The 23,209-nt window shown below is 35.7% G+C and overlaps 1 protein-coding gene across 2 annotated transcripts in view; it reads right to left on the reverse strand.

The window, feature by feature from the left end:
- Positions 1-5,728: 5,728 nt before the first annotated feature.
- Positions 5,729-23,209, reverse strand: part of FOXN2 (forkhead box N2) — a 58,473-nt gene continuing 40,992 nt past the window's right edge. For both annotated transcript variants that reach the window (XM_006083371.3, XM_014447467.2), the window contains exons 4-6: positions 20,762-20,826; positions 13,501-13,569; positions 5,729-10,380 (exon numbers count right to left, since the gene is read on the reverse strand). In XM_006083371.3, coding sequence (XP_006083433.1) covers positions 9,857-10,380; positions 13,501-13,569; positions 20,762-20,826 — 658 coding nt within the window. In that variant the 3' untranslated portion in view covers positions 5,729-9,856. The remainder of the gene's footprint in view (positions 10,381-13,500; positions 13,570-20,761; positions 20,827-23,209) is intronic.

The following is a 23,209-nucleotide window of genomic DNA, read 5'->3' on the forward strand; positions in this document are numbered from 1 at the left end:
ACTTTTGAAATTATATCACCCATGTTGATACTGCTTTGAAAACCAAGCCTAATAGTCTTTATTTTTTGTACTGACCTGAGCTACTGGTGTGCCCTTCAATATTTTAGCCATTGAGGACTAGCTATGTGATTGGAGTGTCAATTGCAGATTCATTATGCCAGGCTGCTATATTAAATCATCTGTTAAATTTGTTCTTTTCTTGGTAAATATTCAGTATACAGTATAGGCACAGCTGGTATAATTGGATAATTGCTTCCAATTAATGCTCTATTTTGAAAGCTGCAACTCCATATAAAGCTTATAGTTGAGCTGTAACAAAGGCAACCCCTCCTGGGAAACAGGAGAGAGAATTCCTTTCTGCAATTCTACTGGAAAACAGCTCCTTAAAGAGAGAGTGTGTGTACTAATAAATTATATATTGCTCTGCTTTTACATCCACTGATAAAAGACCCTGTAGTGTGTCAGCTGAAATACGTAAGTATACCACCTCTCCCAAGAGCTGATTGCAAGTATTTGAATATTGTAATTTCGTGTTTGAATAATCAACATTGTTCTTAAAATGAAGTAAAGCTGACCATACATTTCCTGGGGGGAAAACCATCTATAAGAAAGGAAAGATAGATAATATTTAATAGAATGAAGTTTCAAGAAATCACTTATTCACAGAATTATCATCCAACACTTACATTCAAGAAAAACCAATTTCATAGAGAATTTCCTTTAAGAATTCAGATTGGTGTGCAAGTGAAAGCAGAAAATGGATGGGAGTTCTTTAAATGAAATCTTAATAGATTGGAAGGAAAAGTTCTGCTGCTGACATGGTTCTTGCTCATTAGACTGGAAAGATACCAAAAATCTGGGCTTTTACAGAATTTGCATGCTAGCAGTAAATTATGGTGTTCTAGAATAGTGTTATAATTTGATCAAGATTCAGTTTTATATTTACTTTTATTTTACCCATTAAGAGATGTAATACTGTCAACAACATAAACAGGGTGTACGCAAATATGCCTGACCTTTGCCCTAGAGGGAGCCATTATCTTTATTATCCTGGATAACAAACCTGTCTTCCACCTTAGAGGGAGACACTATTCAGAGAAGACACTGTCTTCTCTGGCTGGTCACTATACAACCATTCTTGAAAATACAGGGTGGAGGAAAAGTAGGTTTACAGCCCTGGCATGTTTGGCTCAGTTGGTTGGAGCCTCATCCTGTGCACAGGTTGTCTGTCTGATTCCTGGTCAGGGCACATAACTAGGTTGCAGGTTCAGGAGACAACCAATTAATGTTTCTCTCTCACTTCCCCTCTAAGAAAAGAAACACACACAAAAAAATATCCCTGGGTTAGGATTCAAAAGAAAATTTTTATTGCACTTATAGGGGTGACATTGGTTAATATTATATAGGTCTCAAGTGTATAATTCTGTAATACATCATCTATATATTGTGTTTGCTCACCATCCACCAAATGGCTACAACTTTTATTTTTAAGTATTTCTTTTTTTATTTTATTGTTACTTTGCTTTACTACAGTTTTTTAAAATTTAAATTCTTTATTGTTTAAAGTATTACATATGTCTCCTTTTTCCCCATTGACCCCTCCCGGGCTGCTCCCACCCCCCAGCACATGCCCTCACCCCCCTACTGTCTGTGTCCATGGGTTATGCTTATATGCATGCATACAAGTCTTTGGTCGCTCTCTTACCCCCCTCCCTCCCCTGCGTACCCTCTGAGGTTGGATGGTCTGTTGGATGCTTCTATGTTTCTGGATCTATTTTTGTTCATCAGTTTATGTTGTTCATTATATTCCACAAATGAGTGAGATCATGTGATATTTATCTTTCTCCAATTGGCTTATTTCGCTTAACATAATGCTCTCCAGGTCCATCCATGCTGTTGTGAATGGTAAGCATTCCTTTTTTTACAGCAGTGTAGTATTCCACTGGGTAGATGTACCACCGTTTTTTAATCCACTCATCTGCTGATGGGCTCTTGGGCCGTTTCTAAATCTTTATTGTAAATTGTGCTGCTATGAATATAGGGGTGCATATATTCTTTCTGATTGGTGTTTCTGATTTCTTGGGATATATTCCTAGAAGTGGGATTACTGGACCATTTTTAATTTTTTGAGGAAACTCCATACTGTTTTCCACAGTGGCCGCACCAGTCTGCATTCCCATCAGCAGTGTACGAGGGTTCCTTTTTCTCCACATCCTCACCAGCACTTGTCGTTTGTTGATGATAGCCATCCTGACAGGTGTGAGATGGTACCTCGTTGCTGATTTGCATCTCTCAGATGATTAGTGACTTTGAACATGTTTTCATATGACTCTTGGTCTTCTGTATGTCCACTTTCGAAAAGTGTCTATTTAGGTCCTTTGCCCATTTTTTGATTGGATTGTTTATTATCCTTTTAAGTTGTATGAGTTCCCTGTAAATGTTGGAGATTAAACCCTTATCGGATGTAACATTGGCCAATATGCAGTGGGCTCTCTTGTTTTGTTGATGGTTTCTTTTGCTGTGCAGAAGCTTTTTATTTTGATGCAGTCCCATTTGTTTATTTTCTCCTTAGTTTCCATTGTCCTAGAAGCTGTATCGGTTAAGATGTCGCTACCAAATGTCCGGTCTGATATTTTGCTGCCTATGGATTCTTCTAAGATTTTTATGGTTTCCCATCTTAAATTCCTTTATCCATTTTGAGTTTATTTTTGAGTAAGATGTAAGTTGGTGGTCTTTCATTTTTCTTTGCCTGTATCTGTCCAATTTTCCAAACACCATTTATTGAAGAGATTGTCTTGACTCCATTGTATGCTTTTGCCTCCTTTGTCAAATATTAATTGAGCACAATGGCTTAGGTCAAGAAGGGAGAGGGATTCTGGGAAACCAAGATGGCGGCATAGGTTAACGCCGGAGTTTGCTGCCTCGAACAACCACTTCAAAAATACAACTAAAAGACGGTACGGACATCATCCAGAACCACAGGAAGGCTGGCTGAATGGAAGTTCTACAACTAGGAGGAACCGAGAATCAGAGGAGGTGCAGTGCTGAAGTAAAATACTAAGGTGCGGAGTGCGCGCGGCGCGGGCTGGTGGCTGAGGGCGTGGTTGTCTCTTTCAATCGGGAGGGAGCCTCAGACTCTGAGCTCCAGATCCGGGCGAGTCTCTAGGGACCCAGACTCAAACGGGAGAGGCAGGACTGTCTGGCTACGGTCCCTCCGAGGTTTGCAGCTGTTGCTGGGACAGAGAGGCAGAGCCCCTGGGGACAGACTGAGTGCAGCCATAACTGCTTCCTCCTCCGCCCCGTTGATCCTGTGGGACCCGCCCCACCCAAGCCCTGCACAGAGGCATTTGCTGGATAGCCTCAGGCAAAGGCTAGATTAGCACCTCCCTAGAGGACACAAGTTCTTACACTGCAGACACAGCTGATTATCACAGCCAGTCGACCTGGAGGTCAAATCCCTCTAGTATTAACTATAACAATCAAGGCTTAACTACAACAAGACTGCGCACAAAGACCACTAGGGGGTGTACCAAGAAAGCGTAAAAAATGCGGAGACAAAGAAACAGGACAAAACTATCAAGGGAGGATATTGAGTTCAGAACCACACTTTTGAGGTCTCTCAAGAGGCTTCTAGAGTCTGTCGATAAACTTGATGAGATGTACAGGAAATCTAATGAGACCCTCGATGGTGTGATAAAGGACCATCTAGAAAGTAAGCATACACTGACTGAAATAAAGAATATTATACAGACTCCCAACAGCAGACCAGAGGAGCGCAAGAATCAAGTCAAAGATTTGAAATGCGAAGAAGTGAGAAACACCCAACTGGAAAAGCAAAATGAAAAAAGAACCCAAAAATACGAAGATAGTGTAAGGAGCCTCTGGGACAGCTTCAAACGTACCAACATCAGAATTATAGGGGTACCAGAAGATGAGAGAGAGCAAGATATTGAAAACCTATTTGAAGAAATAATGACAGAAAACTTCCCCCACCTGGTGAAAGAAATAGACTTACAGGTCCAGGAAGCACAGAGAACCCCAAACAAAAGGAATCCAAAGAGGACCACACCAAGACACATCATAATTAAAATGCCAAGAGCAAAAGACAAAGAGAGAATCTTAAAAGCAGCAAGAGAAAGAAACTCAGTTACCTACAAGGGAATACCCATACGACTGTCAGCTGATTTCTCAACAGAAACTTTGCAGGCCAGAAGGGAGTGGCAAGAAATATTCAAAGTGATGAACAGCAAGAACCTTCAACCAAGATTACTTTATCCAGCAAAGCTATCATTCAGAAGTGAAGGTCAGATAAAGAGCTTCACAGATAAGGAAAAGCTAAAGGAGTTCATCACCACCAAACCAGTATTATATGAAATGCTGAAAGGTATCCTTTAAGAAGAGGAAGAAGAAGAAAAAGGTAAAGATACAAATTATGAACAACAAATACACATCTATCAACAAGTGAATCTAAAAATCAAGTGAATAAATAATCTGATGAACAGTATGAACTGGTGATTATAATAGAATCAGGGACATAGAAAGGGAATGGACTGACTATTCTTGGGGGGGAAAGGGGTGTGGGGGATTCGGGAAGAGATTGGACAATAATCGTGCACCTATGGATGAAGACAGTGGGTGGGGAGTGAGGGCGAGGGTGGGGTGGGAACTGAGTGGAGGGGAGTTATGGTGGGAAAAAAGAGGAACCAATGTAATAATCTGAACAATAAAGATTTAAAAACAAACAAACAAACAAAAAAAGTTACAAAAGGAACCGAAAAAATAAATTAATTAACTGGGGGTGGGGGTGGGGTGGGGAGGAGGAATAGAAGGAACAGATTTGTAAAAATAAAAAGTATAAATTAGCCCGGCCGGCGTGGCTCAGTGGTTGAGCATCCATCTATGAGCCAGGAGGTCACAGTTCAATTCCCAGTCGGGGCACAGGCCCAGGTTGTGGGCTTGATCCCCAGTGGGGGGCGTGCAGGAGGCAGCCAATCATTGATTCTCTCTCATCATTGAAGTTTCTCTCTCCCTCTCCCTTATTCTCTGAAATCAATAAAATTATTAAAATTGAAAAAAAAAAAAAAAGAAAAAAAAAAGAAGGGAGAGGGAGATAGGAACATCAATTATGAGAATCATTGATCGGCTGTCTCCTGCATGCCCCTTACTGGGGATCGAGCCTGCAACCCGGGCATGTGCCCTTAAACTGAATCAAAGGCGGGACCCTTTAGTCCTCAGGCCGATGCTCTGTCCACTGAGTAAAACCAGCTAGAGCAGGCTATAATTTTTAAATGACTGTTATTTCAAAGGGATGCCTTGAAAGGAGGGCTTAGAGAGGGTGGTGGTAGTTTAAAAGAAAGATTACTGTCTCACTGGACTTATTTTAAATGAACAATTCTATTGTAAATAATACCATTTAAATGACCAGTGCAGAACTTCAAAGGGAAGTGAGGGGGGAAACTAAAAATCAAGATGTTGGTTGTAAATTATTCCATTTTACAATGGATGCCTCAATTTTTAAACATATGGTATTACTGGTATTTTAAAATAATCTTAATAATTTCATATATTCAAATTTTCTTAGTTATATTTTAAAATATCTCTTGTATATGTGAATTAGAAGTTCAACTTTAGGAAGAGAATAACTTAACACTACTTTAGCTGTCAATGATTAAGGTGACATGTAAAAACCAAGAAAAACAACACTTAAAAAAAAAAAACCAGACTTGCAAATTTTCAAAATGAAACTTTATTTTCCATCTGTATATTCCAACTTTGTCACACTAAAATGGAAAGTGTGTGTTTGTATAGGAGTATGAGTCACATACATCTATACTACCCACACCCAAAAACAGAGAAAACACAAAAATGTTATAAAACAAGGTTTATTCTGCAATAGTTTGTCATAATGAATTGCATTTCTTTGATAAAAATAAACTTTATAAACATTTTAATAATCAGAGATTAGATACAAAAACTAAACATCTGTTAAGTTGTTTTAATATGAGCAAAGATTGGCAACTGAGAAGGGGTTCACTTGGGCTGGTCATCTACTGGCAGTTAAAACTCAAACTCAGGGCAATTTTTATGCTACATTAGAAAAGGGGATAAGGAAACAGAATGATTCAAATTTCTTGAATCAAACAGCATTCTTACACTTTAATTAAAAATAAATACTAGTTACAATGAATTGGCAATTATACATTTTTATACACTATATGATGGCAACGTAATACTTTAAAATTAAGCACTTTAATGAGAAATGTACAACACTTTAAAAATAAGTTTTGACAATGGCACTGGCAGTTAGATGCAAAAAAAATTGCTTTAAGAAAAAAAATGGCAGGTATAACATTAATATACTTTGTTTTTCAATAAATATTTTGACCACATCATTAACATATTGAAGTAAACTTTAAACATTTCAAACAAAAACTATAAAATATATGTAAACCAGAAAGCCTCAAAGTTCTTATTTAAATGCTATGGTCTTCACAAGTTTTTTAAGTTACTATATAGTATATTGTATTTAAGACGATAGTCTTTATAGATTTGTGAAATATTCACATCTGTTGCTTAAATTGCTGGGAAAGGCTGGAGAAGGCCTCCTGGTCTAACAAGACACACACATTTCCTCTTTAACTCTTTCTCTGTCTTTGAATTCATGCTACCATTATGTTTAACTGACCATCTAGTATGAACCTTTTTACTTAATGTCTCAGAAAGTAGCAAAAGAAAAAAATATATATATCCTAAACTTTAGTATATACAAAGAAACCTAAGTTAAGAGAAGTTATGCCAGCTATAAGGAGAGCAGGAAAGGCTCAGAGGTGGAAAAAAGGAGATGACCCACCGATAATTAGCTTTTCCCTGAATACGAGTAATGTTTCCTTTTTCTGAATTTGAAGATAAAATATTAACTAATTTAGTAATATATTGCACAAATAAATTTGAAAAACACATAGTTTTCAAGAAACACTGATTATATTTAGAATGTGAAAGATGAAGATTGTGTTGAGGCAAAATTTTTACTAGGGATCTATTTATAAACTGGAATTGGTTCTAACAATTTATATTGGTGTAAGGCAAATTATAAGTTAGCTTAAATCAGTTTTAAACTATGTTGAAAAATATTTACTTCTCCAGAATTGTTGCTTTTTATTACAGTAAGAGTTGTTGATGATATATTATTTATAAATACAATTTCCAGTCCATAGAAATTCAAGTGATTTTCCTTAACTGAGTGGTTATTAGCCACGTTTTTATTTCAATACACCTGAGAAATGGGATCATAATGTCTATGGAAGTAATAATGGGGGACCATAATTATAAAGTTTCTTCCCTTTGAAAATAACTATGTTGGTAAATGGAAAGTTAGGCACTGAATTCTGTACAAGAATTAAGTGTAAAATATTGTGTAACTTTTCTGTTAGTTTTTAGTGCAAAATTGTTTATTGCCCTTGCTAGTGATAAATATAACTTCAATTTTTAAATTTCTGGGATTACATGAAGAGAGAGAGAAAATCAAGCTTAAAGAATTATTGTTACTCATATTAAGACAAAATAATTATGAAGAACTCTATTAGAACTGAGAATGACTCTCCCCCTCCTTATCTTCATCTGCCTTTACTTAGAATAATTATCTTACTAATGGACAGGAACCAGAGAGAACATTTTTGTACAGAATTTCAGCAGAGCCAGGCTGGTGTGGTTCAGTGGTTTAACACTGACCCATGAAGGAAGTCACTGGTACGAGTCCAGTCAGGGCACATGCCTGGGTTGTGGGCTGGAACCCCAGTATGGGGTGTGTAGAAGGCAGCCAATTGATGTTTCTTTCTCATTGATGTTTCTATCTCTCTATCCCTTTCCCTTACTCTCTCTCTAAAAATCAATAAAAACATATTTTAAAAAAAGAATTTCAGTAGAACAAAACAAACTGGAATCAGGTCATTGAAACACTGTTACTAAAGTCTATCGAGAGGGCCATGGTAAATGGTTTAGAAACATTGTTACTAAAATGATGTTTTATAATCTGTACTATTTTATACTGTGGTAAAGCAATTTTTGGTGTTAATACTCACTGTCTACAGTAAAAAGTGTCAACTTGAGTTAGCCACTTTCTGTAGTAGATGTGACATATATGAAGAAAAATCCAAATACCTTATCCTGCATACTTAAGGACTATTTTTCATTATTAGCAAATTTAAAAATTACTAAATTTCAACAGCACCGATTCTATTAATGTAGCTATCCAGGTTCAATTACAATTAACATAGAAACAGAACAACAACAACAAAAAGAAACAGAACAGATGACAGTTTTGCCCTAATAAAATTTAGAAGTTAAAATATTTATCTCTTAAAAAAATCCAAAAAACGCTTTGTAGTCATAGAAATAGCTGAAAGTAACAAATCAAAATCATAAACCTATGTGTGTGTATAAATGTATATACATATATATATGAAATTATCAGAAAATGAAAACAAGATCACTATGAAACAAGATGTTGGAAAGTTGCTTCTGTCATTCTAAAAAGATATATATAATGAATAAGTTTACTTTTATTACCATCCCTTATACCTTCTGAATAATATAGTCAAACTATACAAATGATATGAAAAAATGTCTCATACAAGCAGATTTGTTCAAATACTTAAAATGCCTTAGTCAATGCACATTTGGAACTGTAATATAAAATCTTAGGCATGGATTAATGGCACATAATAGGTATTATACAGCCTTCTCAAAAGGGTATAATGTGCAAGATTTAATTTCAAATAAATTTTGAGATCCATGAAGGTATTTTGTCTCTGTAGTTTTGTTACACCCTTTTTAATTGGGTATACATACACATTTAAGTCATACAAAGCTTGAACGGATTTTCTTTCCTAAATGATCTACCTTTATTTATAATGATGTAATATTCAAAATATTTGCACTAGAATACACTCCATTTGTACTACAAGATTTCTAGAATGCAGTACATTTAACAAGCAAACAAAAAGATTCTCTTATTGCAAGTGTGTCAAAATGGGTGTTAATCCATAACACATTCTATGGCTATATCCTCTCATTGGATAGTTTCTACTCAACGAAGATAGCTAGTGGCTAATATTTAAACAATGGTTGCAATGCACTCTGGGAAAGAATAATTCAGTAAATGCTAAAGTTTTTGGAAAGTAAAAAAAATTTCAAAGATATCATAATAGGAATTGGAGTGCTTTTAAATGAAATTACATCACAAAATGGCCTTTTCTACATCTTATAAATCTTTGTTGTACTCTCTGCCTATGTAACCAAAAGGAATATTCTAGGCATCTAGGGTCTTTTCTAATTTATATTCAACTTTGTCATGCTTCAACAACAAAAATTAAAAACAAAAATTAAGACAAAATTAAAAATCCAAATATTATCCTACTGGGTTGCATGTGTCAGGAGAGGAGTATGTGAGAGACTGAGCAAAATTTTTAGCTACATCAGTTGATTACAGACTGAAAAAGAAAATGGAGTTGCCAATTATTACATTTTGGCATAAAAAGAGAATAAAAGATTTCTCCTACAAGTTTCAGATAGAAGCTATGGATTTTCTTGTATAAAAATTTCAAAAATCTTAGAAACACATCACAAAAATTATGCTTTTAGGAGTTCAAATCATATTTATGGTTGGGCATGATCCTAATAGCAATTATTTAATGAAAATTAAAAAACAAACAAAAATGCTTTGAAATAAACAATTAGCATCCCTCCCCTCCTCTCCCCGAAAACAAAAATAAGTCCATATGGCTTTGATATCCCTTGTAAAGAATTAAGTAGAACAGTATTGCCACATTTTAAAATAATTTCACACTAACAGGTGTTTCTATTTTTTCCGCTGCTTTTGATTTTGCATCTTTGCAGTACTTATTAGGGAACCCAGACATGTACGAATTCCAGCAAGGTGGAGTAGAGACCCAGCTGCCTCTTTGAGCTCCTCATCAATTTCCTGACATGACATTTTTCGCATCTTTTTGCCTGGCTGCCCCTTTGCAGAGTTATCTGCACAAGGCTGTGATACATAGCCACTGTCTCCAAGAGGATCATCTTCGTAATCAACATCTGTATCTTCTTCACTGTGAAATCCTTCACTGCCATCACTTCCCACATGACTACTCTTTGGGATAAATTCATATACTTCATCCACAGAAGACAGAGAAGACACGCTAGACCTGGATGCGCAACGCTGTGCTGCCATGCTATTTGCACTGTAATTGTGGTCTTCTTTTGGATCAATGCTGGTAGCTAAAGAATCACTCTCTTGTAATCGCATAGCACTGCGATGATTAAATGCATTGCCATAACTCCTTTTTTTCTGCATTGCTGTTTTAAGAGAAAGAGGCTTCTCACCTGTGGAAAATAAAACTTTCAATAGGTCAAATGCATTTGATTGCAAAAACAAGCCATTTAAAACAACTATATGATTCCTGAACAGTAAGGGCTGTAAAGTTGGAATGTTTTGTAGGTTCTTTAAAAAAAAACCACAAAAAAACCCCATGTCTGCTGGCACAGCTCAGTGGTTGAGCATTGACCTATGAACTAGGAGGTCACAGTTCGATTCCCAGTCAGGGCACATGCCCAGGTTGTGGGCTCGATCCCCAGTGTGGGGGCGTGCAAGAGGCAGCCAATCAATGATTCTCTCTCATCATTGATGTTTCTCTCTCTCTCTCTCTCTCTCTCTCTCTCTCTCTCTCTCTCTCTCTCACCCTTCCTCCCTAAAATCAATAAAAATATATTTTTTTAAAAAAACCAGACCAACCATATTATTCTGTAGGTATTAATCTGAAATATTTTAACACCACTTAATGATATGTCTTGACCTTTCCAGGGAAAATGGAATTATTTTGAACTGCTTGCACAGAATGCCTCAATATGTATGTCACCACTACATTAACTGTACCATTACAATGGTTTGCTAACCATCTCCTGGTTGGTATTTGTAGGTTGTTCCCAATTATTCATTACTACAAATAACATTGCAATGAAAATTCTTCTAGATGCCTTTTCTCACACATATGCAAATATTTTTTTAGGAGAAATACCAAGATATGGAATTATTAAGTAAAAGGATATGCACATTTAAAGTTGCAATTGGTATTTCCAAATTGCCCTCCAAAATGGCTGGACCAATTTTTATCCTACAGTCTATGACAATACCCTGTTCCCATACTTAACACTTAACACTATAAATCATTTAAATTTTTCATAATTACATGGGCAAAAAAAGCACCTCAATATTGTTTCATATTGCATTTCCTTGATTTCTAGAGAAGTTGCATATCTTTTCAATTGAGTGTTGTCAATGTGTATGTCCTCTCGAGACCCATCTATTAATATATTTTGCTGGCTTTTTTGTTGAACTGTTTTCTTACTTCTTTTTTTCCTTTTTTAAAATATATTTTTATTGACTTGAGAGAGGAAGGTAGAGGGAGAGAGAGACAGAAACATCAACAATGAGAGAGAATCATTGATTGGCTGCCTCCTGCATGACCCCCACTGGGGATCGAGCCCACAACCTGGGCACGTGCCCTTGACCGGAATCGAACCCAGGACCCTTCAGTCCCCAGGCCAACGCTCTATCTACTGCAGTGGTTCTCAACCTTCTGGCCCTTTAAATACAGTTCCTCATGTTGTGACCCAACCATAAAACTATTTTTGTTGCTACTTCATAACTGTAATGTTGCTACTATTATGAATCGTAATGTAAATATCTGATATGCAGGATGGTCTTAGGCGACCCCTGTGAAAGGATCGTTCGACCGCCAAGGGGTCGCGACCCACAGGTTGAGAACCGCTGATCTACTGAGTCAAACCAGCTAGGGCTGTTTTGTTATTTCCTATTTGTAGAACCCTTTTAAATACATATACTCAATATGAATCCTTTCTTTTATATAGTATAAAAAAATGTCCTCCCAGTGTTTTGCTTGTGTTGCTTTTCTTAAAGACTTGTTTTGTTGTCAGAACTCTAAACATTTGATGTCTAATATAATTTGCCCATCTTTTTCTTTCACGCATTTTATACTTTTATCTTTTTTTTAGTTTATTTTTTATTGTTGACTAGAGGCCCGGTGCATGAAATTTGTCCACTTGGGGTGGGGCGGGGGTGGTCTCTCAGCCCAGCCTGTGCCCTCTCGCAGTCCGGGAGCCCACGGGGGATGTCCGACTGATGGCTTTGACCCACTCCCCTAAGCCGTCAGCCAGACATCCTTAGTGCTGCTGCGGAGGCAGGAGAGGCTCCTACCACCACCGCTGCACTCGCCAACCGTAAGCCCCTGAACGGTGCTCCCCCGTGGGAGCACACTGACCACCAGGGGGCAGCTCCTACATTGAGCGTCTGCTCCCTGGTGGTCAGTGACCATCATAGCGACCAGTCTTTCGGCCATTTGGTTGATTTGCATATTACCCTTTTATTATATAGGATAGTATTACAGATGTCCCCTATTTTCCTCGCACTTCCCCACTCCACCAGCTCCTGCCCCACCCCAGGTCTTCACCACACTACTGTCTGTGTCCATGGGCTATGCATATAAGTTCTTTGTTTAATTTCTTCTCATCCCCACTCCTCTCCCCTCTGAGATCTGTCAGTCTGTTCCATGCATCTATGCCTCTGGACCTATTTTGTTCGTCAGTTTATTTTGTTCAATAGTGTCCATATATAAGTGAGATCCTGTGATATCTGTCTTTCTCTGACTGGCTTATTTCACTTAGCATAATGGTCTCTAGGTCCATCATACTGTTGCAAAGGGTAAGAGATCCTTCCTTTTTACTGCTGCATAGTATTCCACTGTGTAGATGTACCACAGCTTTTTTATCCACTCATGTACTGATGGGTACTTGGTCTGTTTCCAGATCTTAGCTATTGTGATAATGCTGCTATGAACATAGGGGTGAATACACTTTTTCTGATTGGTGTTTCAGAATTCTTAGGATATATTCCCAGAAATGGAACTGCTGGGTCAAACAGCAGTTCCATTTTTAATTTTTTTGGGAAAACTACACACTTTTTTTTTTCAATAGTGGCTGCACCAGTCTACATTCCCACCAGCAGGGTACTATGATTCCCTCTTCTCCACATCCTCACCAGCACTTGTTGTTTGTTGATTTATTAATGGTAACCATATTTAAAGAAGGCTTTTCCTATTCCAAGGTTATAATTATACTTTCCTATATTTTCTTATTTATAGCTTTCATTTTTACTTTTAAATCTTCAAGCTTAATTTCTAAATACACTATTTATTTCTTCATTTCTTGGTCAATGTAACATGATCTATCATAGCATTAATCTCCATCTTTCAATTGCTCACTAAAGAAATGGAAATATAGTAAAACAAAAATTAAATTATTCGAATAAAAATACAACTTAGCTGGAAAGAATAATTTGCTGTAACATTTAAATATCTTGCATTCTAAATTATAATGAAAAAGGCACTCACAAAAATGTATTTTAAAAAGAAAAGCATGATTACTTACATTCTAGAATTCCTTGTTCTATAGAAGTATTTAAGAGCATCATTGCAGTGGCAGCATCAATATCAGATTCTGAAAAAGGAAAACTAACAATTTTAATGTTTTTTATTATAGGCATTTGCATGCACCCAAAGGTAACCAACATTAAGATTTTGGTGTATATTCTAATTTAAAAAAAGACTAGTGATGGAAGGAGACTTGACCTGGGGTAGTGAACACACAATACAATTATGTAGATGATGCATTATAGAATTGTGCACCTGAAACCTATGTCATTTTATTAATCAATGTCATCCCAATAAATTCAATAAAATTTTGTAAAAAAGAAAAAAATTTAAACAAAATGAGGTACATATTTTGCCATCTGCTTTTGTTCACTTAAAATTATGAACAGTTTTGTGATTAGTATTGTATATAGGAGGGTTGACAGGTATAGAGATAATAAAAGTTTTATTCTTTAATTATTTACAATGAAAACACAACCCTGAACTCCACTTCAATAAGGTTTGTCCTTAAACAAACTAAATTACCTAGGAATGTACATTAAGGCATTATTACGTTTTAACATTTAAAAAATATCCTTATCTATGCATATCTGCAGTTATAAAGTAATGCATTAATCACATGCTAACGGAAATAAAAATAAATGTGATTGGGCAGTCTGGATCATATGAATCTACAAATGCTAAAGGAATAATTATTGCTGGCACAAAAAATATTAGTACTAATGTCTTTAGTCATAATTATATATAAGCCTATATGTACTATAGGTTTATATAATACTCAAGAGGTCAAACATAATTATGAATATTCCATAAGAAAAATGGGCTGGTAAAACCAGCAGGTTCTACTCCAGATAAGGTCATTTTGCTCTCATATCTATTTTTCTACTGAAAAGTCCTCTCCATCTTAGTGATCTATTAATCTGAATAACTGTAACTCAATAAAAGTGAAATGGTATAACCTAAAATGTCAAGGAAAAGTTAGAAAATATTTAAACTTTTTAGATTATAAAGGATACATTTAAAATAAGACTCAGACACGAAACCTCCCATTTCTATCTCAAAGCTAGAAAATTTTTATTATCCCAGTTTTTCATTTTACTTGCAATATCTAATTATAAAGTTATTTTAAATAAAGTCATAAAGATACTGACTTGTTCTTCCCCCAACTTTACTGTAAATTCCGTAAATGCAGGCAATGTTTGTTACTGTCTGTATGTAAATCAGAAGATGGTTGCTATGAGGGAGTACACATAATATTAGAGCTCTTTTCCCTTAAATAAAATGTGACCTCATGAAACAAAGTCTCTACATGAACATCTTTCCAATTAGACTGTCAGCTTCTTTAGGGTAGGAACATTATCTTACCTTCTGTCTTCCATAATACCAATAGTAGGTCCTTAATAAATGTGGAAAGAGTAAGTTTATTATATCTTTCCCTCCTTTCCTTAAACTGAGTACCACTAAATTACTAACTAACATTGAGCACTTTCAATCATCTTGGCATATTTTAAGTATTATTAACTCATCTAATTTTCACAACTTTATGATATGTGTACTATTTGTATTTCCATCTTAAAGATGGGAAAACAGACACAGAGGAATCTCTAGGATTGAGAGGTAGGATTTGAACCTTGGTGGTCTACCTCCAGAACTCTGGCCCTCAATTTTTACTCCATCATCAACCCTTAACAGGAAATTCTGCAGAAAATTATAGAATATATTGGAAATTCTTGATTCTGTTATTCATTCAATAAACTAAGTGTCCTGTTATAAGCCTGACATCATTTCATACAGCAGAAAACAAAACAGGAAAATCCCTAACCTCTCAAAACACAAAGAAATAATTAAAGTACAGTAAGCCAGAGAGTCATAAGCACTAGGGAGAAAAATTAAGAGAAAAGGGAGATACTGAGAAAAGTGGTTACAATTTTTAATACAGAGGTTAGGGAAGAGGAGAGGGTAACAGTTGAGCAAAGACTTCAGGAAGGTCAGAGAATGAAGAAGCCATGTGCATATCCGAAGGAAAAGCATTTAGGCAGAAGAGCAGCACATGAAAAAAAAAAAATTGAATCAATGATTCCCACATGTCATAGCCAAGAAGCTAGCAAAACAAAGACCTCTCCTATTCCTTTTAGAAAGAGACTTAGCTACAACTTTGATAGAGTTCAATATTCTAACGTGTCTTTGAAGTGAAAAAGGTGCAGCCGCTAGACCATATTGTATCTCTGTGTGAGTTGGAAAAAAGGCAACTCTGTCTCCAGGTGAATGCTTCCCTGTATCAAGGCAAACAGCTTGAAGACTGGAAGGTGGGCTGGATTTCAGTCCCCACTCTTTCCTCAGCCCGGTGTCCTTATGCAGGATACAACTTGCATGGCATTATGTAAATGTACAGAGATTTTCCTGTTCCATGAAATAACTTTTCTTTCAATAGAAAAAGGTCTTCCTTATTTCCAATTTTATATATATATGAATGATGTGCTGGGGAAGGAGCAAATCTAATACTGAAATTCATTATAAGGAAATAATTTCAGAAAATTTATAATCTTATAAAACTTATAATCTTATAAATTTAACATATAAAACCTTATTAAAATTTAGTATACCTCTAACTTCCATTACAATTCAAGGAGTCATATTTCTGAACACTATACCTAAAACTAAAGAAAACTGATAATAGGCTTATCTTGGCAATTATAAGTAAGCTGCATGAACACCATTTCTTTTCTTAGTTTTCAAATATTTAAAGTGATAACAAAGAGAGGCACTATTTTTGTAACAGTAGAATAATAGATGTATTCCTTAAATAGATTTATTTCTTGTAGAGAATTTATTATACCTAATTAATTTGAACTCTCCCCATAAAATTAACTTTATAGAACCAAAAACTTCTTTGCAAGAAGATTTTATCTACATTTGATTTGTTTGGTTTAGAACATTTATAAGTATGCTTCCCACAATGCCTTGCCAATTAATGCTAACTCTGAATAAAAGTTTAACTTCACCATTAAAATATTCATTAGAAATAGAAACCATAACACTTGGTAATCAAGAACACCTGATTATTAATGATTTGTCCAAGATACAATTTGAACTTCTTAGAACAAAAACTCCCTGTACAGCTTTACAACAATTTTTTTTAAACCTCACCTGAGGATATGCTTTTATTGATTTTTAGAGAGGAGAGAGAGGGGAAGAGAGAAACATCAAAGTGAGAGAGAAACATGTGAGAGAAATATCAATTGGCTGCCTCTCCTATCTGCCCCGACTGGGAATTGAATCCCCAACCTAGATAAGCTCCCTGACCAGGGATCAAAACCCACCACCTTTTTGGTGTATGGGACAATACTCCAACTAACTGAGCCATCTGGCTAAGGCTACAACAACTTTTGTTTATGGTACCAAATCTGTCTTGGTATTAAAATTAAACTGAAGACTTATTTATTGTCACAATGAAAAACACCTCATATTTTTGTTATGGAATGTGGAATTTATGAAACTTATAGGCTAGCAAGAGAGTGCAGTAGAAAGCAGGTTACTGGGACTAATTCAGATTGCTAGCCCCCCCGAAAATGTCTCATTTTCCCTATAATTTTTTTCATTGATAAGTATTTAACACTATTTTAAACACATACTATTAGCTATATTACCTAACATACCCAGTTCATGAAGAAAAATATTTTTATTTTTATATGTCTTTTGTATATATTTTCTGACACTACTTAGATTAAGCAAATAATTCACTTCCAGTTGAAAGTCATTTGTCATTAGAACCATGAAAGTGATCCAAATAGTGATTTTAAAAAACAACAGTTCGAAGTCATATTATTTCCCTTTTTAGCCTTCCTAGTTCTGATTGGAGTTCAAAACATATTACTGATTTAATGACTGGTTCAAATAAATTTGTCAATAGTGTGAACTCCCACGTTTCCTTAGCCTTATTGCTGTGAAATTAATAATAGTTGAGAAAAAATTTAAAAGGCCTAAGTTTTAGCCCTGTGAAAGTAAGGATTATAAGATAAGTTTCTATTACCTGATTCTCAGTCCATTTGCTTAAGGAATGATATGAGAAGCACAGAGGCAGAATTTAAATGGACATAAGCGCAACAATAAGTATAAGAAGATTTACTGCCTCCATCAAAACTAACATACACATTTACAGAGCATCCAAATGGAGAAGCTGTCTCTTGTGATTCTTTAAAGATTCTTTAGGAGAGCAATTTCAATAAATTACAACACTTCAAGCTGCCTGGACAATGGATTTACTTTCATTTCAATAAAGATACAAATTATGCTAATTTGCAATCTTAAATTGAATTGAGATTTGCACTTAGCCTCTAACATTACCATTAACTATCTAAATTTTACATCTGTTGTAGTAAACTAGTGCTTATGTATAAATACTAAAATCTACTACTAGTAATTAGAATGTAAGTTCCATTTTTGTCTGCATTGTTTTTCACTGATGACTTTACTACAAATGCACAGCACACCAAACATTGACAAAAAAGGTTTTGTTTTACTATCTCAGTATGAGATTCCTGTGCCACCTGCTACTGTTATACAATACTGTAACATAGATGCTAGTATATATAATTAGTCATTTTAAGGCAGTGGTCGGCAAACTCATTAGTCAACAGAGCCAAATATCAACAGTACAACGATTGAAATTTCTTTTGAGAGCCAAATTTTTTAAACTTAAACTATATAGGTAGGTACATTGTTATTAACTTAATTAGGGTACTCCTAAGGCTTAGGAAGAGCCACACTCAAGGGGCCAAAGAGTCGCATGTGGCTTGCGAGCCGCATTTTGCTGACCACGGTTTTAAGGTGAACAAAGAGAGACAACTACACTTTTTTATTTTACTTACTAGAGGCCCAGTGCATGAAATTCGTGCATAGGGAGTGTGGGGGTCCCTCAGCCCAGCCTGCACCCTCTCGCAATCCGGGACCGCTGGCTCCTAACTGCTAGACTGCCTGATAGCCCCTAACCACTCGCCTGCCTGCCTGATCGCCCCTAACCGCTTCTACCTCGGCCCCACTCTTTCTCTTCTAAGAGGCCTTTCCTGAGTTACCGCTAAGCTTAATTTGCCATTCACTTCCTTTCCCGCCAGTGTACTCTGCATAATTCTAGCCAACCTTCTTCAATTAAACTGTATGTTTTCTGAGATCAGGACCTGGATCTCTCTCATCTCTGTATATCCCAAAGTGCCCACTATAGTGTCTAGCACTGCGTAAGAACTCAACAATTACTTGTAGAATAAATAACTATTTATTCATTTAGCATTGTATTTTTCAAACTTTTCCCCAGGAAATATAATATCTAGAGAGAATAAAAAGCCAATCTCCTCAGAATTCTATGAAAATGCCCTAAAGCAACCTTATTTAAATATACATTTTCTTAAGTTTTGGTGAAGTCTTTCGTTTTTCTCTTAGACTTCATATTCTATTCCAGGCTAGATCTGCATTTTTTTTTTTAACCTCAGAATATCAACACCTTCCCCACCAAGTTACTTCTTATTAGGGGAATAGGTCTAAGACTTATGAGTACAGAGATGAAGGGAAATAAAGTGTTAGCAGCACTGGGGAGATGATGCATAATATATATAAATCATTAAATGAAAGAGAAGTACCTACACAAATTATAAAAACGGGGATTAAAACTAGCAGGAGAAACTTGTGAAAGTGTCTGCTCCCCAAAGGGAATTTAGAAGCAGAATTTAGATGATATAAGAACAAGACAAGATTCTAAACAAACCCTAGAATTCAGAAAGAAAATGTTCTCAAAATGTGTATATGAACTGAGCTTGAAAGAGTGCCAGAAATTAATGAGATAATACAAAGATAAAGGAAGTTTCAACAATACATAAATGTAAAGAGAAACCACATATACCCATTAGGTAATAGAAAAATGGATACTTAACTTATGTTAAACCAGAACATATCTGAAGTGGACTCCATATACACTAAACTTCTTTGCAAAGTTCTCTTAAACTTTTCCACATTCTCTCCATCCCTTGTTTTTACAGACCAACATTATACTGCTTCCTATGCTCAGCTTAGTGAAATTCCAAAGAGACAGTGTGTCTCTGATATACGGAAATGCTTTTGGTCTATGAATTTCTATTTTTAAAAATCATAGAAATTTATCTAGGCTCCAAAGCAACAATGCTAGAAACTTTACATTAACACATTACTAATCTCTAATATCAATTATGAGCAGGGGAAAAACCCACTAAAATTCAGAACTTTTAATATACTTTCAAAAAGAAGTTTATAAAATTTTATAAGTTAACTTATTGTCTTCTTAAGTTCTTTTAACTTAAATAAACTATAAAAATCATTTTGAACTTTATTCAACTCAGGGGTTGGCAAACTTCTGTAAAGGGTCAAGTAGTAAATATTTTAGGCTTTGTGGGCCAAAAGGCAAAACCAAGGATACAATACAGAGGTCTCTGTTGTAACTACTTGACTCTGCTGTTGCAGCAAATTTCTTAAGTTTTATATTTTTATTTTTTCAACTACTTACAAGTGTAAAACCATTCCTAAATTATAGGCTATGCCTGTGCCTTATTAGATGTGGGGGCTTATATTCCAAAGGCATCTGTTACCATCTCAGGCTCAGCAATAATGAATTCAGCAGTTAAGTGTTTACCTCCTAAACAGAGTTAACTGGGGAAATGATATTATTATGGGTAGTCCTTAATGAAAGATGGTAAGCCAGGAAATTCATGCTTTTTCAGCAAACAATCAGCCTTGGATTTGGGAACTAAAGCACTAAAATATTAAACATTTTTGTGAAAAACAACAACAACAAAAAATTTATAGGCTATGCAAAAACAAGTAGCAGGCCAGATATATTCCATAGGTCATAGATTGCCAACCTCCTATTCTAGTCTAAGATGTACTTTGAGAAATATCTTCAAGGAAAAATACACGTTAAAGGAAATGAAAATGGGATATAAAACAGTGTATATAGTATGAGCCCAGTATTTGAAGAAAAGATATGTCTATGTGTGTGTCTGTGCATACACACAAACATACCTACTCATGAAAAAAAAAGCATAAAAATGACCAAAACAATTGTATCAAAATGTTTACAGTAGAATAAAGGGTAAGTTTTTAGTTTCTCCTTTATAAATATTTTTATTTTTCAAATTTTCTACAATAAACCTATAATTGCTTTATAATTAGAAAAAAAAATTTCAATCCTAATTTTTTACCTAAAATTCTATGATTTAAAATACTGATCTTATACATACCTTTGAGGGTTTGCACCTGATTCTGCTTGAGTACAGAGCTTAAGTAATGAGGTGATAAAGAGCCACTGAAAAAGAGATAAGACAAAAGTGATTATAAGAATCTTTATTTTGCTTGTTTCAGAACTTAGTCACAAACACAACTAATTTCTAAAAAAAACCCCACCAAAATATTTTTACCTTGTTTTCTTTGTTTAATACTACTCAGTTTAGGAAGAGAATGCCAAAGCAGAAAGAGCATAAGATCAAGATTAAATCACAACTATTTAGATGTTCTTAGGCAAAATAATTAATCTCTTAATTTCTTCATCTGCAAAATAGGAATAATTAAACCTCCCACACAGAGATGCTCTGCCAATTAAATAAGGACAATGGCCGAAACCGGTTTGGCTCAGTGGATAGAGCGTCAGCCTGCGGAATGAAAGGTCCCAGGTTCGATGCTGGTCAAGGGCATGTACCTGGGTTGCGGGCACATCCCCAGTAGGAGATGTGCAGGAGACAGCTGATCGATGTTTCTCTCTCATCGATGTTTCTAACTATCTCTCTCCTTTCCTCTCTGTAAAAAATCAATAAAAATATATTTAAAAAAAATAAGGAGAATGCATTTAAAATACTTGGAACAATAAAAACAAAAATTAAAATAAAATAAAATACTTGGAACAATAGCAATACATAATAGTTACTATTTGGTGTTGTATTGGATGCTTAAGTTTGACATTATATCACTATAGGTATTACCAGAAAAATTGAAGAGTTTATGAAACAAATGTTTAAGGAGCACTGAATGGTAATGATGCAAAACAGATTAAGTTCCTGATTTTATTAGTAAATATCATTATCACATTGAAATTTTTCTAACCATGAAAAGAGACCAGCAATTTCTTCTTAAATCCAAAGGCTAAAACATTTTTGGGACAAACTACTTCTGTTTTTTGGAGTTTGTGACAGTGTAAGAAATGTATTTTTCTAACTAAATTAAAAGTCTATTTTCTCCTTACAGTTTTATATACACTGTATCTCATTCTCTTCCTCAGAATTACCAATTATGATACGAAAGGGCCACACAAAGGCAGGTCAGCTGGAACTATCATTTTGCCAAATAATGTAAAGGAGAAAATGTTTCTAAAAATAGTTAGGTGCCCTAGTCAGTTTGGCTCAGTGGATAGAACATCGGCCCACAGACTAAAGGGTCCCCAGTTCAATTCCAGTCAAGGGCACGTACCTCAGTTGCAGGCTCGATCCCCAGCCCTGGTTGGGACCTATGTGGGATGCAACCAATCAATGTGTCTCTCTTACATTAATATTTCTTTCTCTCTCTCTCCCCCACCCTTCCACTCTCTCTCTCTCTGGAAAAAAAAAAAATCAATCAATGGAAAAATACCCTCAGGTGAGGATTAACAGAAAAAATAAATTAAAAAGTAAACAAAAATGCTTAGTAATGTTTTAAGGTCAAAGATTATAACCTTTATGTTGTCATTATTTTAACTACCTATTTTAAGCCATTAATCATTTTTATTTACCTTTAAACATGATAGTTAAAAATGTAAACATGAAAATGCAACATATCAAAGACACAATGAAGTGTGTTTTTGTTGGTATACAAAAAATTGCACCAATTCTCCCATTTAATCTTTTTTTTTAATCCTCACCTAAGGATATTTTTTCCATTGATTTTCAGAGAGTGGAAGGGAGGGAGAGGAGGGGAAGAGAGAAAGTAACATCAATATGAGAGACACATTGACTGGTTGCCTCCTGCACCCAACGCATCCAGGCCAGGGAAGAATCTGCAACCGAGGTACGTGCCTTTGACAGGGAATCGAACCCTCTACCCTTCACTGTGTGAGCCGATGCTATAACCACTTAAGTACACCAGCCAGGGCTCCCATTTAACCTTTAATTTAAAAAATAGCATAGCTAAATAAAACACATAAGTGACCTTCACTGAACTTATCAGTTTCTAAATTATCATTTTTTTAACCAGAACATAAGCACTAACATTAACTAATAAAGATATCAACTCCTAAACAATGAAGATATAATCTGATAACTTCTTTTCTAGATTTCATTTGTAAGAATAAATCACTCAGTTCTTGTTACAATGATCCTTTTACTTACTAATATGGTAAACAAGCTTAAAATCTCTAAGAGTATCCTAGATAATAAAAGGCTAATATGCAAATCAACTGAACGGCAGAACAACTGGTCACTATGATGTGCACTGACCACCAGAGGGCAGACGCACAACACAGGAGCTGCCCCCTGGTGGTCAGTGCACTCCCACAGGGGACTGCCGCTCAGCCAGAAGCCCTGAGCCAGGCTCACAGCTGGTGAGAGCAGCAGTTGGCAGGAGCCTCTCCCACTTCCTCGGGAGTGTTAAGGATGTCCAACTGCCGGCTTAGGCCCACTCCCTAAGCCATCAGTCGGACATCCCCCAAGAGCTCCCGGACTGCG

This window comes from Myotis lucifugus, unplaced genomic scaffold, assembly GCF_000147115.1.
Source record: "Myotis lucifugus unplaced genomic scaffold, Myoluc2.0 scaffold_6, whole genome shotgun sequence".
Lineage (NCBI taxonomy): Eukaryota > Metazoa > Chordata > Mammalia > Chiroptera > Vespertilionidae > Myotis > Myotis lucifugus.